Source organism: Nicotiana sylvestris, chromosome 11, assembly GCF_000393655.2.
Source record: "Nicotiana sylvestris chromosome 11, ASM39365v2, whole genome shotgun sequence".
In the NCBI taxonomy this organism is placed as follows: domain Eukaryota; kingdom Viridiplantae; phylum Streptophyta; class Magnoliopsida; order Solanales; family Solanaceae; genus Nicotiana; species Nicotiana sylvestris.
Window position 1 is genome coordinate 57,613,110 of NC_091067.1, and position 14,228 is coordinate 57,627,337.

The window sequence follows — 14,228 nt, forward strand, 5'->3', positions numbered from 1 at the left end:
TTATCATAACTTAATACTGCAGGATGTAACATCAATCGTAATATATTACTGTAGAGGGTAACATCATCGTAGTATATTATTGCAGAGCATAACATCAACATAATACTGCGGGGCGTAACATTATTCCCCCTTTGGAACATTCGTCCTCAAATGTTGACTGATGCACTTATCATTTTCATAACTTATATATTCCGAATACTTTAGAACTTCCCTTTCCATCTAGGCCACTGTTCTGTGAATAAGTCCAAAATCCGGGGCATTCCCCCCTTAGGTCTCCTTCTCACACCACAACTTGTAGTCGGAATCCTTCCAATCTCGTAACTGTTGCTACCTTTCATCATGTAGCCTATACAATTTTGACCTTGTAATTGTGCCTAATCTCTAGGTTTCATATGTTGAGCTTGATAAGATGTTCCTTTGGGCATCTATGAGTAAACTGAAGTTCTTTGCTCGGTGCTTAGTTGAATTCACGAATATTGCTATATCTTATCGCATAGGTCCGTTTAGCCATCTGTATGAATTTACTGCCATAATTCTTACTTTAATTTATCATTGTTGAGGTCTGCTACCAAATCCCAGCTTTCTCTCGTTGCTTATTCCATATGTATAAATTTATATCCTTTAGTGCTCCCTCACCACTACTCATCTTTAGAATGATAGTCTAATCTCATCTCATACTTTATGACTTTTGTCCGTCTATTGTTGATTCACCTAAATATTGATCTACGATATATCACTGATAACTCAAAACTCCTTACGTAATACTTGTGCCCCTAGGGCTTATGTCATATCAAGGAATATTCGGGGTGATTCCCATAATCGTATTTCATAGTACCTCAATGTAATTCACCTTGTGAGGGTATCTTAATTTTGTGCCACCAGCGAAATCTTTTCTCCTTCTCTTCTCTCTCTCTTCTTTTTTTTCAAATCATTATTCAAAAAAAGGCCCAAACATCATCCTTTATCTATCAAAATTATACCCTCATTTTACTACCAGGTCAGCATTTTATTCCTTCTAAATGCTATTATTTTTTGACTCTTTTTAGTTTATTCAAGCTATGCTAAACTTTCAATAACTTAGAGAAACCATTATCTCTCTTGTTTCTATGGACATAATCATGAGGACTTATCCATTCTCGTCATCTTTTCACTTGCATTTTCTCATCCTTACTCATATTTCGTTAAAACTTTGCCGCTCTACCATTCTTTAGTTTGCAACCTAAACATATTCATTTATACTACTGTAACCTTCCTTTAACTTGCTTGCACTATAGATTTCCTAATGTTATTCTGGATCGTCAAGCGAGCATCACATTGTCTCCAACTTTTCTCTACTCTCTTAATTAGTTCTCTTAGTACTTAGAAACTATAGGCTGGAAGACATGCGACGATGCCGCTGTCATTTCTAGTTATTGGATCCCCGTGCTTATCGCCTTCTATCCGAAGTATAGACTATTCACGATCTTCTTCCTTTGAGTATCTTGTACATTTTTCACCTTTACCTTACTTACTTTAATATCTCGCATCGTATCTTCTATCTCTTTCTTGACCTCCTTTCCACCCAGTTATAATTCTCGTCCATAACTTGTAGCTCTATTATAATACTCGTACCTTTGGTACATATACAATCTGGTGGGAGCTTCGTACTGACTTCTTATGAGGCTAGTACTTCTTCTAACTGGCTTCCTTATAGAGCCATTATAGATTATGGTTGTTGTGCTATATCTCTTGAAAATCTGATATTAATAGTGATTATGTCATGTTCTCAAGCACAAATTCTATAATTTTTCTAGGTCCAATAATCAGACTCCTGATTTACTTGGGTGACGTAATTCTTTAGTTTTCTTTTCCTTCTGATCAGCCTTTACGTAGGCTTAAGCTATCTTCCGATCTGTGGCTCATGGTATTAGTTATTACCTTAGCCTTTCATGGGCGTTATGGAATATCCATGACAGAATCTTTTAACAATTCAATCCTTTGTCTATGCCTTGGGCTCAATTCTTTCTTTTAACTTATACCAGAGTTTTCTATGGCTATATGATTGTCAACAAATATGTTGCCTGGATAATGCTCCAGAATCTTGAGTGCATCCATAACGTACTAACTCTGGATCATTGATCGAATAATTCTTTTATTCCATCTTATCTTTCTTTCAATGTAAGCTATTACTTTTCCTGGTTTTTCTGCCTCCTTGTTGCGTCCATACTTAGCTTATCTTAGTACCCACACTTGCTAGAGTTTTCATACAACTCATATGATCTCGAATATTACTTTTAATTCTTACTTCTCGTTTATTAGCCAAGATAGGTGCCCTTTTCCTTTGTAGTGCTTACAATGTTATTGTGAGATTATTGTTACATTACCATTTCCTCTTTAGGTCGTTGTGCTTAGATTGAAGCCTTCTTTCTTATCTCCTCAGCTAGTCTTTCATTGTAATAGTTAGGGAGAACCTTTAACTCTCGTAAAACTGTGAGCTTATTACGGACCTTTTCGATGTCCTTACTTGCCTATAATCATCCGTAGTTGCTTACTTTCATGACCTTGTATTATATGGTTGCTTCTGAACTGATATTTTGACTGCCTCCCAAGTGGCACTTTCTTTTATCCCCGTAATACTCATACAATACCTTTAACCACCTCGACTCTTGTTTGAATATATCTCAAGTATTATAATGATATTCTTTTAGGCTGAATTCTCCTTGTTGGGTTCTATTATGGTTATCTTACATGATCTGATGACTCGTTTGTAAACTCCTATTTAGCCGTAACTAGGATCTTCCTGACCAATTATTAACTACTCGTTGGCACATTCTCATGTCAATATTCATTGTAATCTTTCTTGGGTTATTTCTTTTGTCTTAACTTACGTCTCGCACTAGCTCCTTATTTATCAATAACAGCTCTGACAGGAACCTTTACTTCCTCTCCTTGACGTCGTGCTTGCAAAATATTCTTGAAATATAGTGTATCTGTAAGATTTGGATAAGTGTGATGGATATAAATTATTCTTATATTTTAATTAAAAAATATAATATTTTAGATATAAAACATGACCAATTTATATTCTATTCTCGCACTTTTCTAACAATTCTTGCATGAAAAAGAATACATGGAAAAAGAGAAAAAGAAAGGACCTACAATTCAAGGAAGAAGGAGACATCCGTGACAACTTCATCTAAGACTACACAAAGTCAAGAGATATAAAAGTTATGGCAAAATCTCACCAAAATTTCATGACAAATTGCCATGTCAATTTCTCATCAAGGTGATATGATATATTGATATTATCTTACAAATTCTCACCAAGGTCTTGTAGAAATTTTCCTATAAATAGGCATATGTTTGTAGAAGAAAGATCATCCCTTTTCGTATCTAATTTCCTATCTAGTTTTTTCTAAGTTTTTAAAGAGAAAGAGAAGAGTAATCTTGGTCTCTTCCTCTAGTCTTTCTCTTTTTATTAAAAGTATTCTTAGTCTTTTGAAAGTATTTTTTTAGCTTTCTTACTTCATAATGGAGTAATTTTTTTTTGTTGGGATATTTGATGAAGCTTGATATAATTATAATACTATCTCAGTTCAATACATTCTTGGCCTGAAACTCTATTTACATTTTATACTGTGCTGGAATAATGATTTTTTAATCATTATTATCACATCTACATATTTTATATCTAAGTTATTCTTATATTAATTTTGTAATTCTCAAGGAACAAAATTAATGTATAATAACTGATGAATAGAATATTATAGTGAAAGTAATTTTTAGTAAGATTATTATTTCCAGTCTATAATCTTGCTTTCCTCAGTTTTAATTCTCACGGAGGAATTGTTGAAGGCAAGATTATTGATTTTCTAGTGAAAATATTCTCACGAAGTTTTTACTGTGCTTGATCACAATTCAGGCAAGATATTTCAATTTAATCGTCACTAGTTTTAAATCAATTAATTGACATAACCTCACGGAGTGTTAATTATTTATTTATTTCTTAGTATAAAAATATAATTGTATTAGCAATAAGCAATTATTCTTTAGAGAAATACGTATGAAACTGAGATTTTGTTAAAATAATATATCAAGTGAATTCAATGATTCTCAACTCTTTTTAAATATAAACTTTTCAGAAGAAATTTGTCTTAATTTATATTTTCAAACACACTCTTCATCAATTTGGTTCTCTCAAATAGTAGTCAAAATATTACAAGTTTGTAGCTTATATTGTCCAATCTCTGTGGGACGATATCATAAACTATACTAAAATTTGACAGAGTACGAGCAGCAAATCCTGTACACACAAGTTTCATCAAATTTTTGGCATCGTTGTCGGGGAATTGGCACGCATCTACTTCAGATTAAATATTTTATTACTAATTTGAAAATTTATTATATTGTTAATTTTTCCTTCAAAATGTTATCTCTTACATACTACTATCATAATTGTTACTACTATTAGGAGCAATTCCATATAATATTGTAAAAAAGTATATATAAAAAAGTAAACATAAAAAAGAAATCCCTCATAGTTAGTACTTCAACCTACTTTATTTTATATTTTATTATTATATTATTATTTTTAGTACTAACATCTATATAATAGTATAATATATTAGTTTTATGATTCACAATCTCATTTTTTTTCATTTTTAGTATATTTTATTATTTTTATTATTATTATAATTGTAAGTACTTATTTTTACTATTCTAGTTCTAAAAGTATCCTTTGTACTATTCTATATTACTATTATTATAACTATTACTTTTACTATATTTTTATAAAATAATATTTTTGTTCAACTTCTTTTAAGTGATAGTACTTTAATCCTTCAGCATACTTGATTTATTATTGAATTTTTTTCATATAATATAATTAGTATTATATTATTTCTTTTGATGGATAGTTACAACTTATTGTTTTAGTTAACTATAATATTACCGCACTATTTTTTTATTCATTTTTAAAAATTATCTATTACTATTTTAGGAACTGTCTTTATTTTACTTTAATTTCAAATAATTTATGACCCACTCTTCTACAAAAGAGTTGGCTAATTACGATCCTGAAATTGAAAAAACTTTGCGATTGTGCAGGAAAAGACAAATATCGTCTCAAAACATAACTTGTAACAGAATGGAGCACCAATTAGAAGATGATAACAATCCACTACAAATTCCACCACCAACTCATGTAGAGGAGCAGTTTGATGAAGTGGCACCAAGACCAGCAAACAGAATCCTAAGGGATTATGCTAGACCTGATCTCTTTAACTGTGAATCTAGTGTCAGAAACCTCTAGTAACAACTAATAACTTTGAAATCAGGACATGCCTGATTAAAACAATTCAAAAATCTTACATTTTCACTGGTGATGTAAGTGAAGATCCACATAGTCATTTAATTGACTTTTAGAATTGGTTGAAACTGTAAAGTATAATGGAGTACCTCCTAAATCAATTAAGTTAAGGTTATTTCCTTTTTCTTTAAAAGGAGAGTCCAAAACTTGGTTACAAAGTTTGCTACAAGGGTCTATTACCACCTGGGACCAAATAACTCAGAAAGTTTTAAATAAATATTTTTCCCCTACTAAAAAAACAAAGTTAAGACAGGATATATCTAACTTCTTGCAGACTGACACTGAGTCAGTTTATCAAGTTTGGGAAAGATTGAAAACAATGTTAAGGAAATATCCTCATCATGACATTCCTGAATATATGCAGTTGTACATTTTTTTATCATGGTTTGAAACCATCTTCTAGAAATGTAATAGATGCAGTTGCAGGGGGTTCCATAATTGGAAAAAACACAGAATAAACATTGCAATTGCTTTATAAAATTTCTGAAAATGCCATACAGTGGCCATCTGAGAATGTAATCATTAAGAAAGTTGCTACAGTAAATCAGGTGGATGCTTTAAATACACTAACACAACAAATTATTTCTTTGGCACAAAAAATTGAATCTTTTCAGGTAAATACACAACAACCAAGCCAATCTGAGGCTTGTGACTTGTGTGGAGGAAACCATCTAAACCACAAATGTCAAGAAATCAATCAAAATGATGAACATGTCAATGTCATCGGATACAAGCCATATCATTTTGGAAGTCCATTAGCACAAAAACATCCAGAATTTCAATGGAGTAATACAAATGGTGCGGAAAACTCTCAAAACTACCAAAAGCAACAGGTACAGAGTCCACCCGGATATCAAATTCAAAATCGTGGACAACAAAATTTCAGACCTTATCAGCAAGCAATTCCATATCAACAAAGGCCTCAACAAGGCCATCCAAGTCTTGATAACCTTTTGTACAAGTACATTAAGGTTACTGATGAAAAAATGGAAAGTCAAAATTCAGCTCTAAAAAATCTTGAAATTCAGTTAAGCCAATTGGCAACTCTTGTGTCTGAAAAGATTCAAGGTCCTTTACCAAGCAATACAGAGAAAAAATCAAAAGAACACCTTAAGGCCATTGCCTGATGGTCAGGTATGACTCTTGATGAACCCTATGCACACAAACAAGAAAAGAATCAATCGGAACAACAAGTAGGCAAGGGTGAGAATGTTAAGACACCCTCTCAACCATCAGAAGAGAAAGAAGCCAAGTAAAAAGAAGAAAATAATACTAAAAATTTGACTTCTTTCCCTATTACAATTCCTTTCCCACAAAAGATGTAAAGAGAAAAGCTCGATAATAAATTTGCAAAGTGTTTGGAGATTTTAAAACAAATTCACATTAACATTCCTTTTACTGATGCTTTATTGCAAATGCCTTCATATAACAAATTTTTGAAAAAAAATTATCAAGAAAAAGGAAATTGGAAGAAGTTTATGTGGTAATGCTTACTGAAAAATGCAGTGCTATACTTCAAAATAAGCTACCACAAAAACTTGGTGATCCAGGTAGTTTTACCATTCCATGTACTCTGGGAGGAGTATACATTGAAAAAGCACTTTGTGATTCTGGAGCTTCAATAAATTTGATGCCATTTTCAATTTTAAAAAAATTTGATCTTGGTCAAATGAAAGACATAGGTGTTTCACTTCAATTTGCGGATCAAAGTACTAAGAGACCAAAGGGAATAATTGAAAATGTGTTTGTAAGAGTAGATAAATTTGTTTTTCCTGTAGATTTCATAGTACTTGAAATGAAGGAGTGCCCTGATGAACCAATTATTTTGGGTAGACTATTTCTTGCAACAGGCAGGGCAATCATAGAAGTCCATCAAGGACAACTAATTTTAAGAGTTGATGAAAAAGGAGTTATTTTTTATATGCAAAAGATACTAAGATTCTCAGAAGATGATACATCATATTCATGCTTTTCAATTGACATAATTAATAATCTTATAGATAAATTCAAAGATGATCAATTAATTTCTGACTCAATGGAAAGATGTTAGCCAAAATATGGCACCACACAGGATGAAGATCCGACTATCAGAAGTGATGCAAAATTATTGGAAAAAGATTACGAAGAAGGGGACATGAAATTAGAAGAAGTTCAACCAAAAAGTGAACTCAAAACTCTCCCTTCTCATTTCATCTTCTCTAACTACAGAACATGAAGAAAGATTCATTGAAGTATTGAAAGCACACAAAGGAGCCTTAGGATGGACTGTAGAAGATATCAAAGGAATTAATCCAGCAATTTGTACGCATAGAATTCTCATGGAGGATAGATACAAACCGATAGTCCAACCCCAAAGGAGATTAAACCCAACAATGCAGGAAGTGGTAAAAAAGGAGATTGTAAAGCTTTTGGCGGCAGGTATTATTTACCCTATTTCAGACAGACCTTGGGTAAGTCCTGTTCAGGTAGTACCAAAAAAGGGAGGTATGACATTGATAAAAAATAAAAATAATGAACTAATATCTACCAGGACCGTCATAGGATGGAGAGTCTGTATAGATTATAGATGTCTTAATGATGCCACTAGAAAAGATCACTTCCTTTGCCATTTATTAATCAAATGTTAGAAATAATTGCAAGATATGGATTTATTGTTTTCTTGATGGCTATTCAAGGTATAACCAAATACCAATCGCACCAGAAGATCAAGATAAGACAACTTTCACATGTCCTCATGGAAAATATGCATATACGAGAATGCCATTTGGTTTGTGCAACGCTCCTGCCACATTTCAGCGTTGCATGTCAGCAATTTTTTCTAACATGACTGGAAAATTTCTTGAAATTTTCATGGATGATTTTATACTCTTCGGCAAGGGTTTTGAGGATTGTCTTCACCATTTAACCTTAGTTATTAAGAGATGTGAAGAGACAAACTTAATTCTTAATTGGGAAAAATGTCATTTTCTAGTTACTGAGGGAATTGTTTTAGGACATAAAATCACTACTAAAGTGATAAAAGTTGTGTCACGACCCCAACTCCGGTCGTGATGGTGCCCAACACACTGCTGGGAAAGCCTGACCAACTAACAACCTCAATCAGTTTTATTATAAAAAAATCATTATCAGCTAACACGGTTAAATTCCTAAATTACCCTAATAAGAGTTTAAGACAACGAGTTAAATATGCGAAAATTCAGATGATAATACCACTACATAGCCCATACAGATTTGGTGTCACAAGTTTCGAGCCTCAAGTACAAGTTTAACAGCCTAATACATAATCAGTCTAGTAAATGCGGATAAAACGAAAGGATAGAAGGGAGAAATTCGGGCTGCAGACGCCGTGCAGCTACCTCGATGCTCTCGGATATGAATTGATCGACTGAAAATCCTCGCTCATCTTCTGAAACACTTGGATCTGCACACAAGGTGCAGGGAGTAATGTAAGTACTCCGACCCAGTGAGTAATAAGCACAAATAATGACTGAGAATAAGAAATCACGGAAAACACAGAGTAATCTATAATGCGACAGTTAAAACGAGTATTATGAAAGCAATAAACCAATGAAAAAAACGAAATATGATAATTTTACAACAGATAAGCAGTTAAGTGATAGACAGTTAAAGAAAGTCAACACATAGAACAGTACTATATAGTGACCGCTGCGGCGTGCAGCCCAATCCGTATATCTCATCGACGATACTCACTGGGGGTGCGCAGACTCCGGGAGGGGCCACTTACGGCCCAAGCGCAATATCAAGCTATCTCGTGGCATCAAATCTAGGCCCTCGGCCTCATATCAGTAATCTATATCACACTACTGCGGCGCGCAGCCTGATCCCATAGTATCCTCACATTTGGCCCTCGGCCATACTCAGTCCAGAATCATATAAGCCCTTCGGGCATTAGTAAAACAGTAGTTCTCAGCCCAAACACATCATTTAATATATCATTTTAGTTTTAAAACCGAGTAAAAGTGGCTGAGTTATAAAATGGTGGAAAAACAGTACGGCTAAGTTCAAGTAGTAGGTCAAAACAGTGAGGAAATAGTGAATAAAAATCCTTTGAGGGTTCAAATAGTTGGCATGGAGCCCAAATATGACAATCAGTCCAAATAATGATGATAACAAATTAGTTTAAATCAAATACGCGGTAAAAGCGTCAATCGGGATGGACCAAGTCACGACACCCAATAGTAAATGACCCCACGCTCGTCATCAAGCGCGTGTCTCACCTCAATATAGCACTACGATGTGCGAATCTGGGGTTTCAAACCCTCAGGACATAATTTATATTCATTACTCACCTCAAACCGGCTAAATCTCTAGCTCGCGACGCCTTTGCCCCTCAAATCAGCCTCCTCGCGCGTCGAATCTAACCAAAACCAGAACAAAAACGTCACAATATGCTAAGGGAACAAAGCCCAAGTGAAAATAATCGAAAAATACCGAAAATCCCGAAATTAGCAAAACTTGAGCCCCGGGCCCACTTCTCGAAACTCAGAAAATTTCACATCATTAGATTTCTTATCTCCACACGAGTTCATACATATCAAAAACACTAGAATTGGAGTTTAATTGACCCCTCAAATCTTTAATTTAAGCCCTCTTAAACTCAAGCCCTAAACCTCCATTTTTATCCATTAATTCCTTAAATTTCAGTCTGAATTCATGAAATACCACCATCGAAATGTGTTTTAAGTCCAAAATCCTTACCTTATCGAAGTTCCCTTGAAATATCTCTTCAAAATCGCCCAAATCCTCTAAGTCCAAAGTTAAAAATGGTTAAACCATTTAAAAATCGCGAAGACGATATATACATTCTGCCCAGGGGTTTTCGCATCTGTGATCCCTTTACCTCACCTACGGCACTACATTTGCGGTCCAACCAACCACTTCTGCGGTTTATCATTAAAATTCCAAAAGTCGCTTCTGCGACTGAACTTCAGCATCTGCGGCTTCACAGATGCGGCCACCTCGACCGCTTCTGCAAAACTGCTCCCCAGCCCAAACTTTGTATCTGCGGCTTTCCCCTCGCACGTGCGGCACCGCACCTGCAGTTCCCAAGCCGCAGGTGCGAAAAGACCAGAAACAACAGATTTTTCTAAAACCTCTAAATCCAAATATCTTCCCGTTAACCATCTGACATCACCCCAAGGCCCCCGGGACCTCAACCAAAAGCACCACCATGACCCAATACCTTATTCGAACTTGTTCCAATCATCAAAACACCTCAAACAACGCCAAATCCATCAATTCACATCGAATTCAAGCCTAAGTTTTCTAAAAACTTCCGAAATACGTTGTCGATCAAAAACCCAATCAAACCACGTCCAAATGACCTCAAATTTTGCACACACATCGCAAATAACATAACGAAGCTACAGCAACTCTCAGAATTCCATTCTGACCCCCGGATCAAAATCTCACCTATCAATCGAAAATCGCCAAAATACTAACTTCGTCAATTCAAGCCTAATTCTACACCGGACCTCCAAAACCACTACCGATCACACTCCTAAGTCACAAATCACCTCCTGAAGCTAACGAACCATCGAAACTCACATCCGAGCCCTCTAACTCATAAGTCAACATCCGGTTGACTTTTCCAACTTAAGCCTTCTTAAAAGAGACTAAGTTCTCATGTCTTTCCAAAACCACACCAAATGCAAACAAATCAACTCGACCATATAAAACACGGATAACGAGGCATAAGAAGCAGAAATAGGGAAAATGGAGCGGTAACTCATGAGATGACTGGCCGGATCGTCACATCCTCCCCAACTTAAACAAACGTTTGTCCTCGAACGAGTCAAGAAACATACCTAAAGGCTCAAACAGGTGAGGATATTTGCTCCGCATCTCCCGCTCGGTCTCCCAGGTGGCCTCCTCCACGGGCCGACCTCTCCACTGCACTTTCATTGAAGCTATATCTTTTGAGCTCAACTTCCAAACCTGGCTACCCAAAATAGCTACTAGCTCCACATCAAAGGTCAAATCATCATCCAACTGAACCGTGCAGAAGTCCAATACATTAGACGGATCCCCAACATAGTTCCGGAGCATAGAAACATGAAATACTGGATGCACGCTAGACAAGCTGGGTGGCAGAGCAAGCATATAAGCCACCTCCCAATCCTCCGAAGTACCTCAAAAGGCCTAATGAGCCGCGGACTCAACTTCCCTTTCTTTCCAAATCCATAACACCCTTTATGGGAGAAACCTTCAGCAAGGCCTTCTCACCAACCATGTAGGATACATCTCAAACCTTCCGGTCCGTATAACTCTTCTTACACGACTACGCTGTGCGAAGTCTCTCCTGAATCACCTTCACCTTCTCTAAGGCATCCTGAACCAAATCTATCCCCAATAACCTAGCCTTGTCGGGATGGAGCTAACCAATTGGAGATCTACACGGCCTCCCATACAAGGCCTCATACGGAGTCATCTGAAAACTCAACTGGTAGCTGTTATTGCAGGCAAACTCTGCAAGCGGCAAAAACTCATCCCATGAACCTCCAAAATCAATAACACAAGAACGCAACATGTCCTCCAATATCTGAATAGTACGTTCGGACTGTCCGTCTGATTGAGGATGAAATGTTGTGCTCAACTCCACCTGAGTACCCAACTCTCTCTGCACGGCTCTCCGAAATTGCAAAGTAAACTGAGTACCTCTATATGAGATGATGGAAACCGGAACACCATGCAACCGAACAACCTTTCGGATATAAATCCCTACCAACCGTTCTGAAGAATAGGTAGTACACACAGGAATGATGCGCGCAAACTTGGTTAGCTGATCCACAATCACCCAAATAGCATCAAACTTCTTCAAAGTCCAAGGAAGTCCAACCACAAAGTTCATAGTAATCCTCTCCCACTTCCACTCGGGAATAACCATCTGCTAAAGCAAGCCACCCGGTCTCTGATGCTCGTATTTTAACCGCTGACAGTTGAGACACCGAGCTATAAATCCCACAATATCTTTCTCCATTCTTCTCCACCAATAGTGCTGCCTCAAATCCTGATACATCTTCGCGTCACCCGGATGAATGGAATACCGCGAGTTATGGGCCTCCTCCAGAATCAACTCTCTAAGCCCATCCACATTAGGCACACAGATCCGTCCCTGCATCCTCAACACACCATCATCAACAATGGTCACATCTCTGGCATCATCATACTGAACCCTGTCCTTAAGGACAAGCAAATGCAGATCATCATACGGGTGCTCTCTGATGCGATCATATAAGGAAGACCGAGAAAGCACACAAGCCAACACCCGACTGGGTTCCGAAATATCTAGTCTCACAAACCGATTGGCCAAGGCCTGAACATCAACTGCAAGGGGTCTCTCCCCAACTTGAATGTACCCCGAACTCCCCATACTCACTGCCTTTCGGCTCAAAGCATCGGCCACTACATTGGCCTTTCCCGGATGATATAGATTAGTAATATCATAATCCTTAAGCAACTCTAGCCATCTCCGCTGCCTCAAATAAAGATCCTTTTGCTTGAACAAATGCTGAAGACTGCGATGATCGGTGAATACCTCACAAGATACACCATACAAGTAATGCCTCCAAATCTTCAATGCATGAACTATGGCAGCCAACTCCAAATCATGAACAAAGTAGTTCTTCTCATGGGTCTTCAACTGATGAGAAGCATAAGTAATAACTCTACCCTCCTACATCAATACACAACCAATCCCAACTCTCGAAGCATCACAATATACGGTATATGACTTGAAGCTGATAGCAAAACCAATACTAGAGTTATGGTCAAAGTTGTCTTGAGCTTCCAAAAGCTCTCCTCCCACTCGTCCGACCATACAAATAGAGCACCCTTCTGAGTCAACTTGGTCAAGGGCGATGCAATGGATGAGAATCCCTGAACAAACCGGCGATAATAGCCTACTAACCCATGAAAGCTACGAATCTCTGTGGTTGAGGATGCTCTAGGACAACTCTGAACCGCCTTTATCTTCTTTGGATCAACTTGAATACCCTCAATGGACATCACGTGTCCCAAGAATGCCACTGAACTGAGCCAAAACTCACACTTGGAGAACTTTGCAAAAAGTTTCTCCTCCCTCAATCTCTGCAATACTACTCGCAAATGCTCCGCGTGCTCCTCCTGACTATGTGAGTACACTAGAATATCATCAATGCATACAATAACGAACGAATCCAGATAAGGTCGAAATACACTATTCATCAAATGCATGAACGCTGATGGGGCATTGGTCAGCCCGAAAGACCTGACAAGAAACTCATAGTGACCCATCTAGTCCTAAAAGCAGTCTTTAGATATCTGAATCCCTGATCTTTAACTAGTGATAGCCCGAACGAAGATCAATCTTAGAGAACACCCTCGCTCCCTGAAGCTGGTCAAATAAATCATCAATGCAAGGCAAAGGATACTTGTTCTTAATTGTTACCTTGTTCAATAGCCTGTAATCAATGCACATTCTCATTGTGTCATCCTTCTTCTTCACAAACAGAACTGGCGCACCCCACGGTGACACACTAGGCTGAATGAACCCCTTATCTAGGAGCTCCTGAAGTTGCTCCTTCAATTCTTTCAACTCTGCTGGTGCCATACGATACGGTGAAATAGAAATGGGTTGAGTGCTTGGCACCAGGTCAATACCAAAATCAATATACATGTCCGGCGGCATGCCCAACAGGTCTACAGGAAAAGCATCGGGAAAACCCCTCACAACTGGAATAGAATCAATGCTAGGAGTCTCAGCTCCAACATCCCTCACCAACACTAGATATGACAGACAACCCTTCCCAACCATATGCTGGGCCTTCAAGAAAGAGACTAATCCACTAGGAACATAATCAGTCACGCCATGCCACTTGAT

General features: G+C 37.1%; 1 protein-coding gene and 1 non-coding gene across 2 annotated transcripts; one reads left to right on the plus strand and one right to left on the minus strand.

The window, feature by feature from the left end:
• Positions 1–5,588: 5,588 nt before the first annotated feature.
• On the minus strand, positions 5,589–5,695 carry LOC138882455 (small nucleolar RNA R71). The gene has a single exon (XR_011404058.1). It is a non-coding gene; the product is annotated as a small nucleolar RNA R71 (small nucleolar RNA).
• Positions 5,696–6,483: 788 nt separating this feature from the next.
• Positions 6,484–7,397, plus strand: LOC138881070 (uncharacterized). The gene is made up of 2 exons (XM_070161270.1): positions 6,484–6,599; positions 6,854–7,397. The coding sequence occupies exons 1-2, from the start codon at positions 6,484–6,486 to the stop codon at positions 7,395–7,397; spliced, it is 660 nt and encodes a 219-aa protein (XP_070017371.1).
• The last annotated feature ends 6,831 nt before the right edge of the window (positions 7,398–14,228 follow it).

Coding starts and splice junctions, on each gene's coding strand:
- LOC138881070 (XM_070161270.1), top strand. CDS start 6,484: ATGACTCTTGATGAACCCTATGCACACAAACAAGAAAAGAATCAATCG. Junction 6,600..6,853: donor TCAGAAGAGAAAGAAGCCAA/GTAAAAAGAAGA, acceptor TGAAAAATGCAG/TGCTATACTTCAAAATAAGC.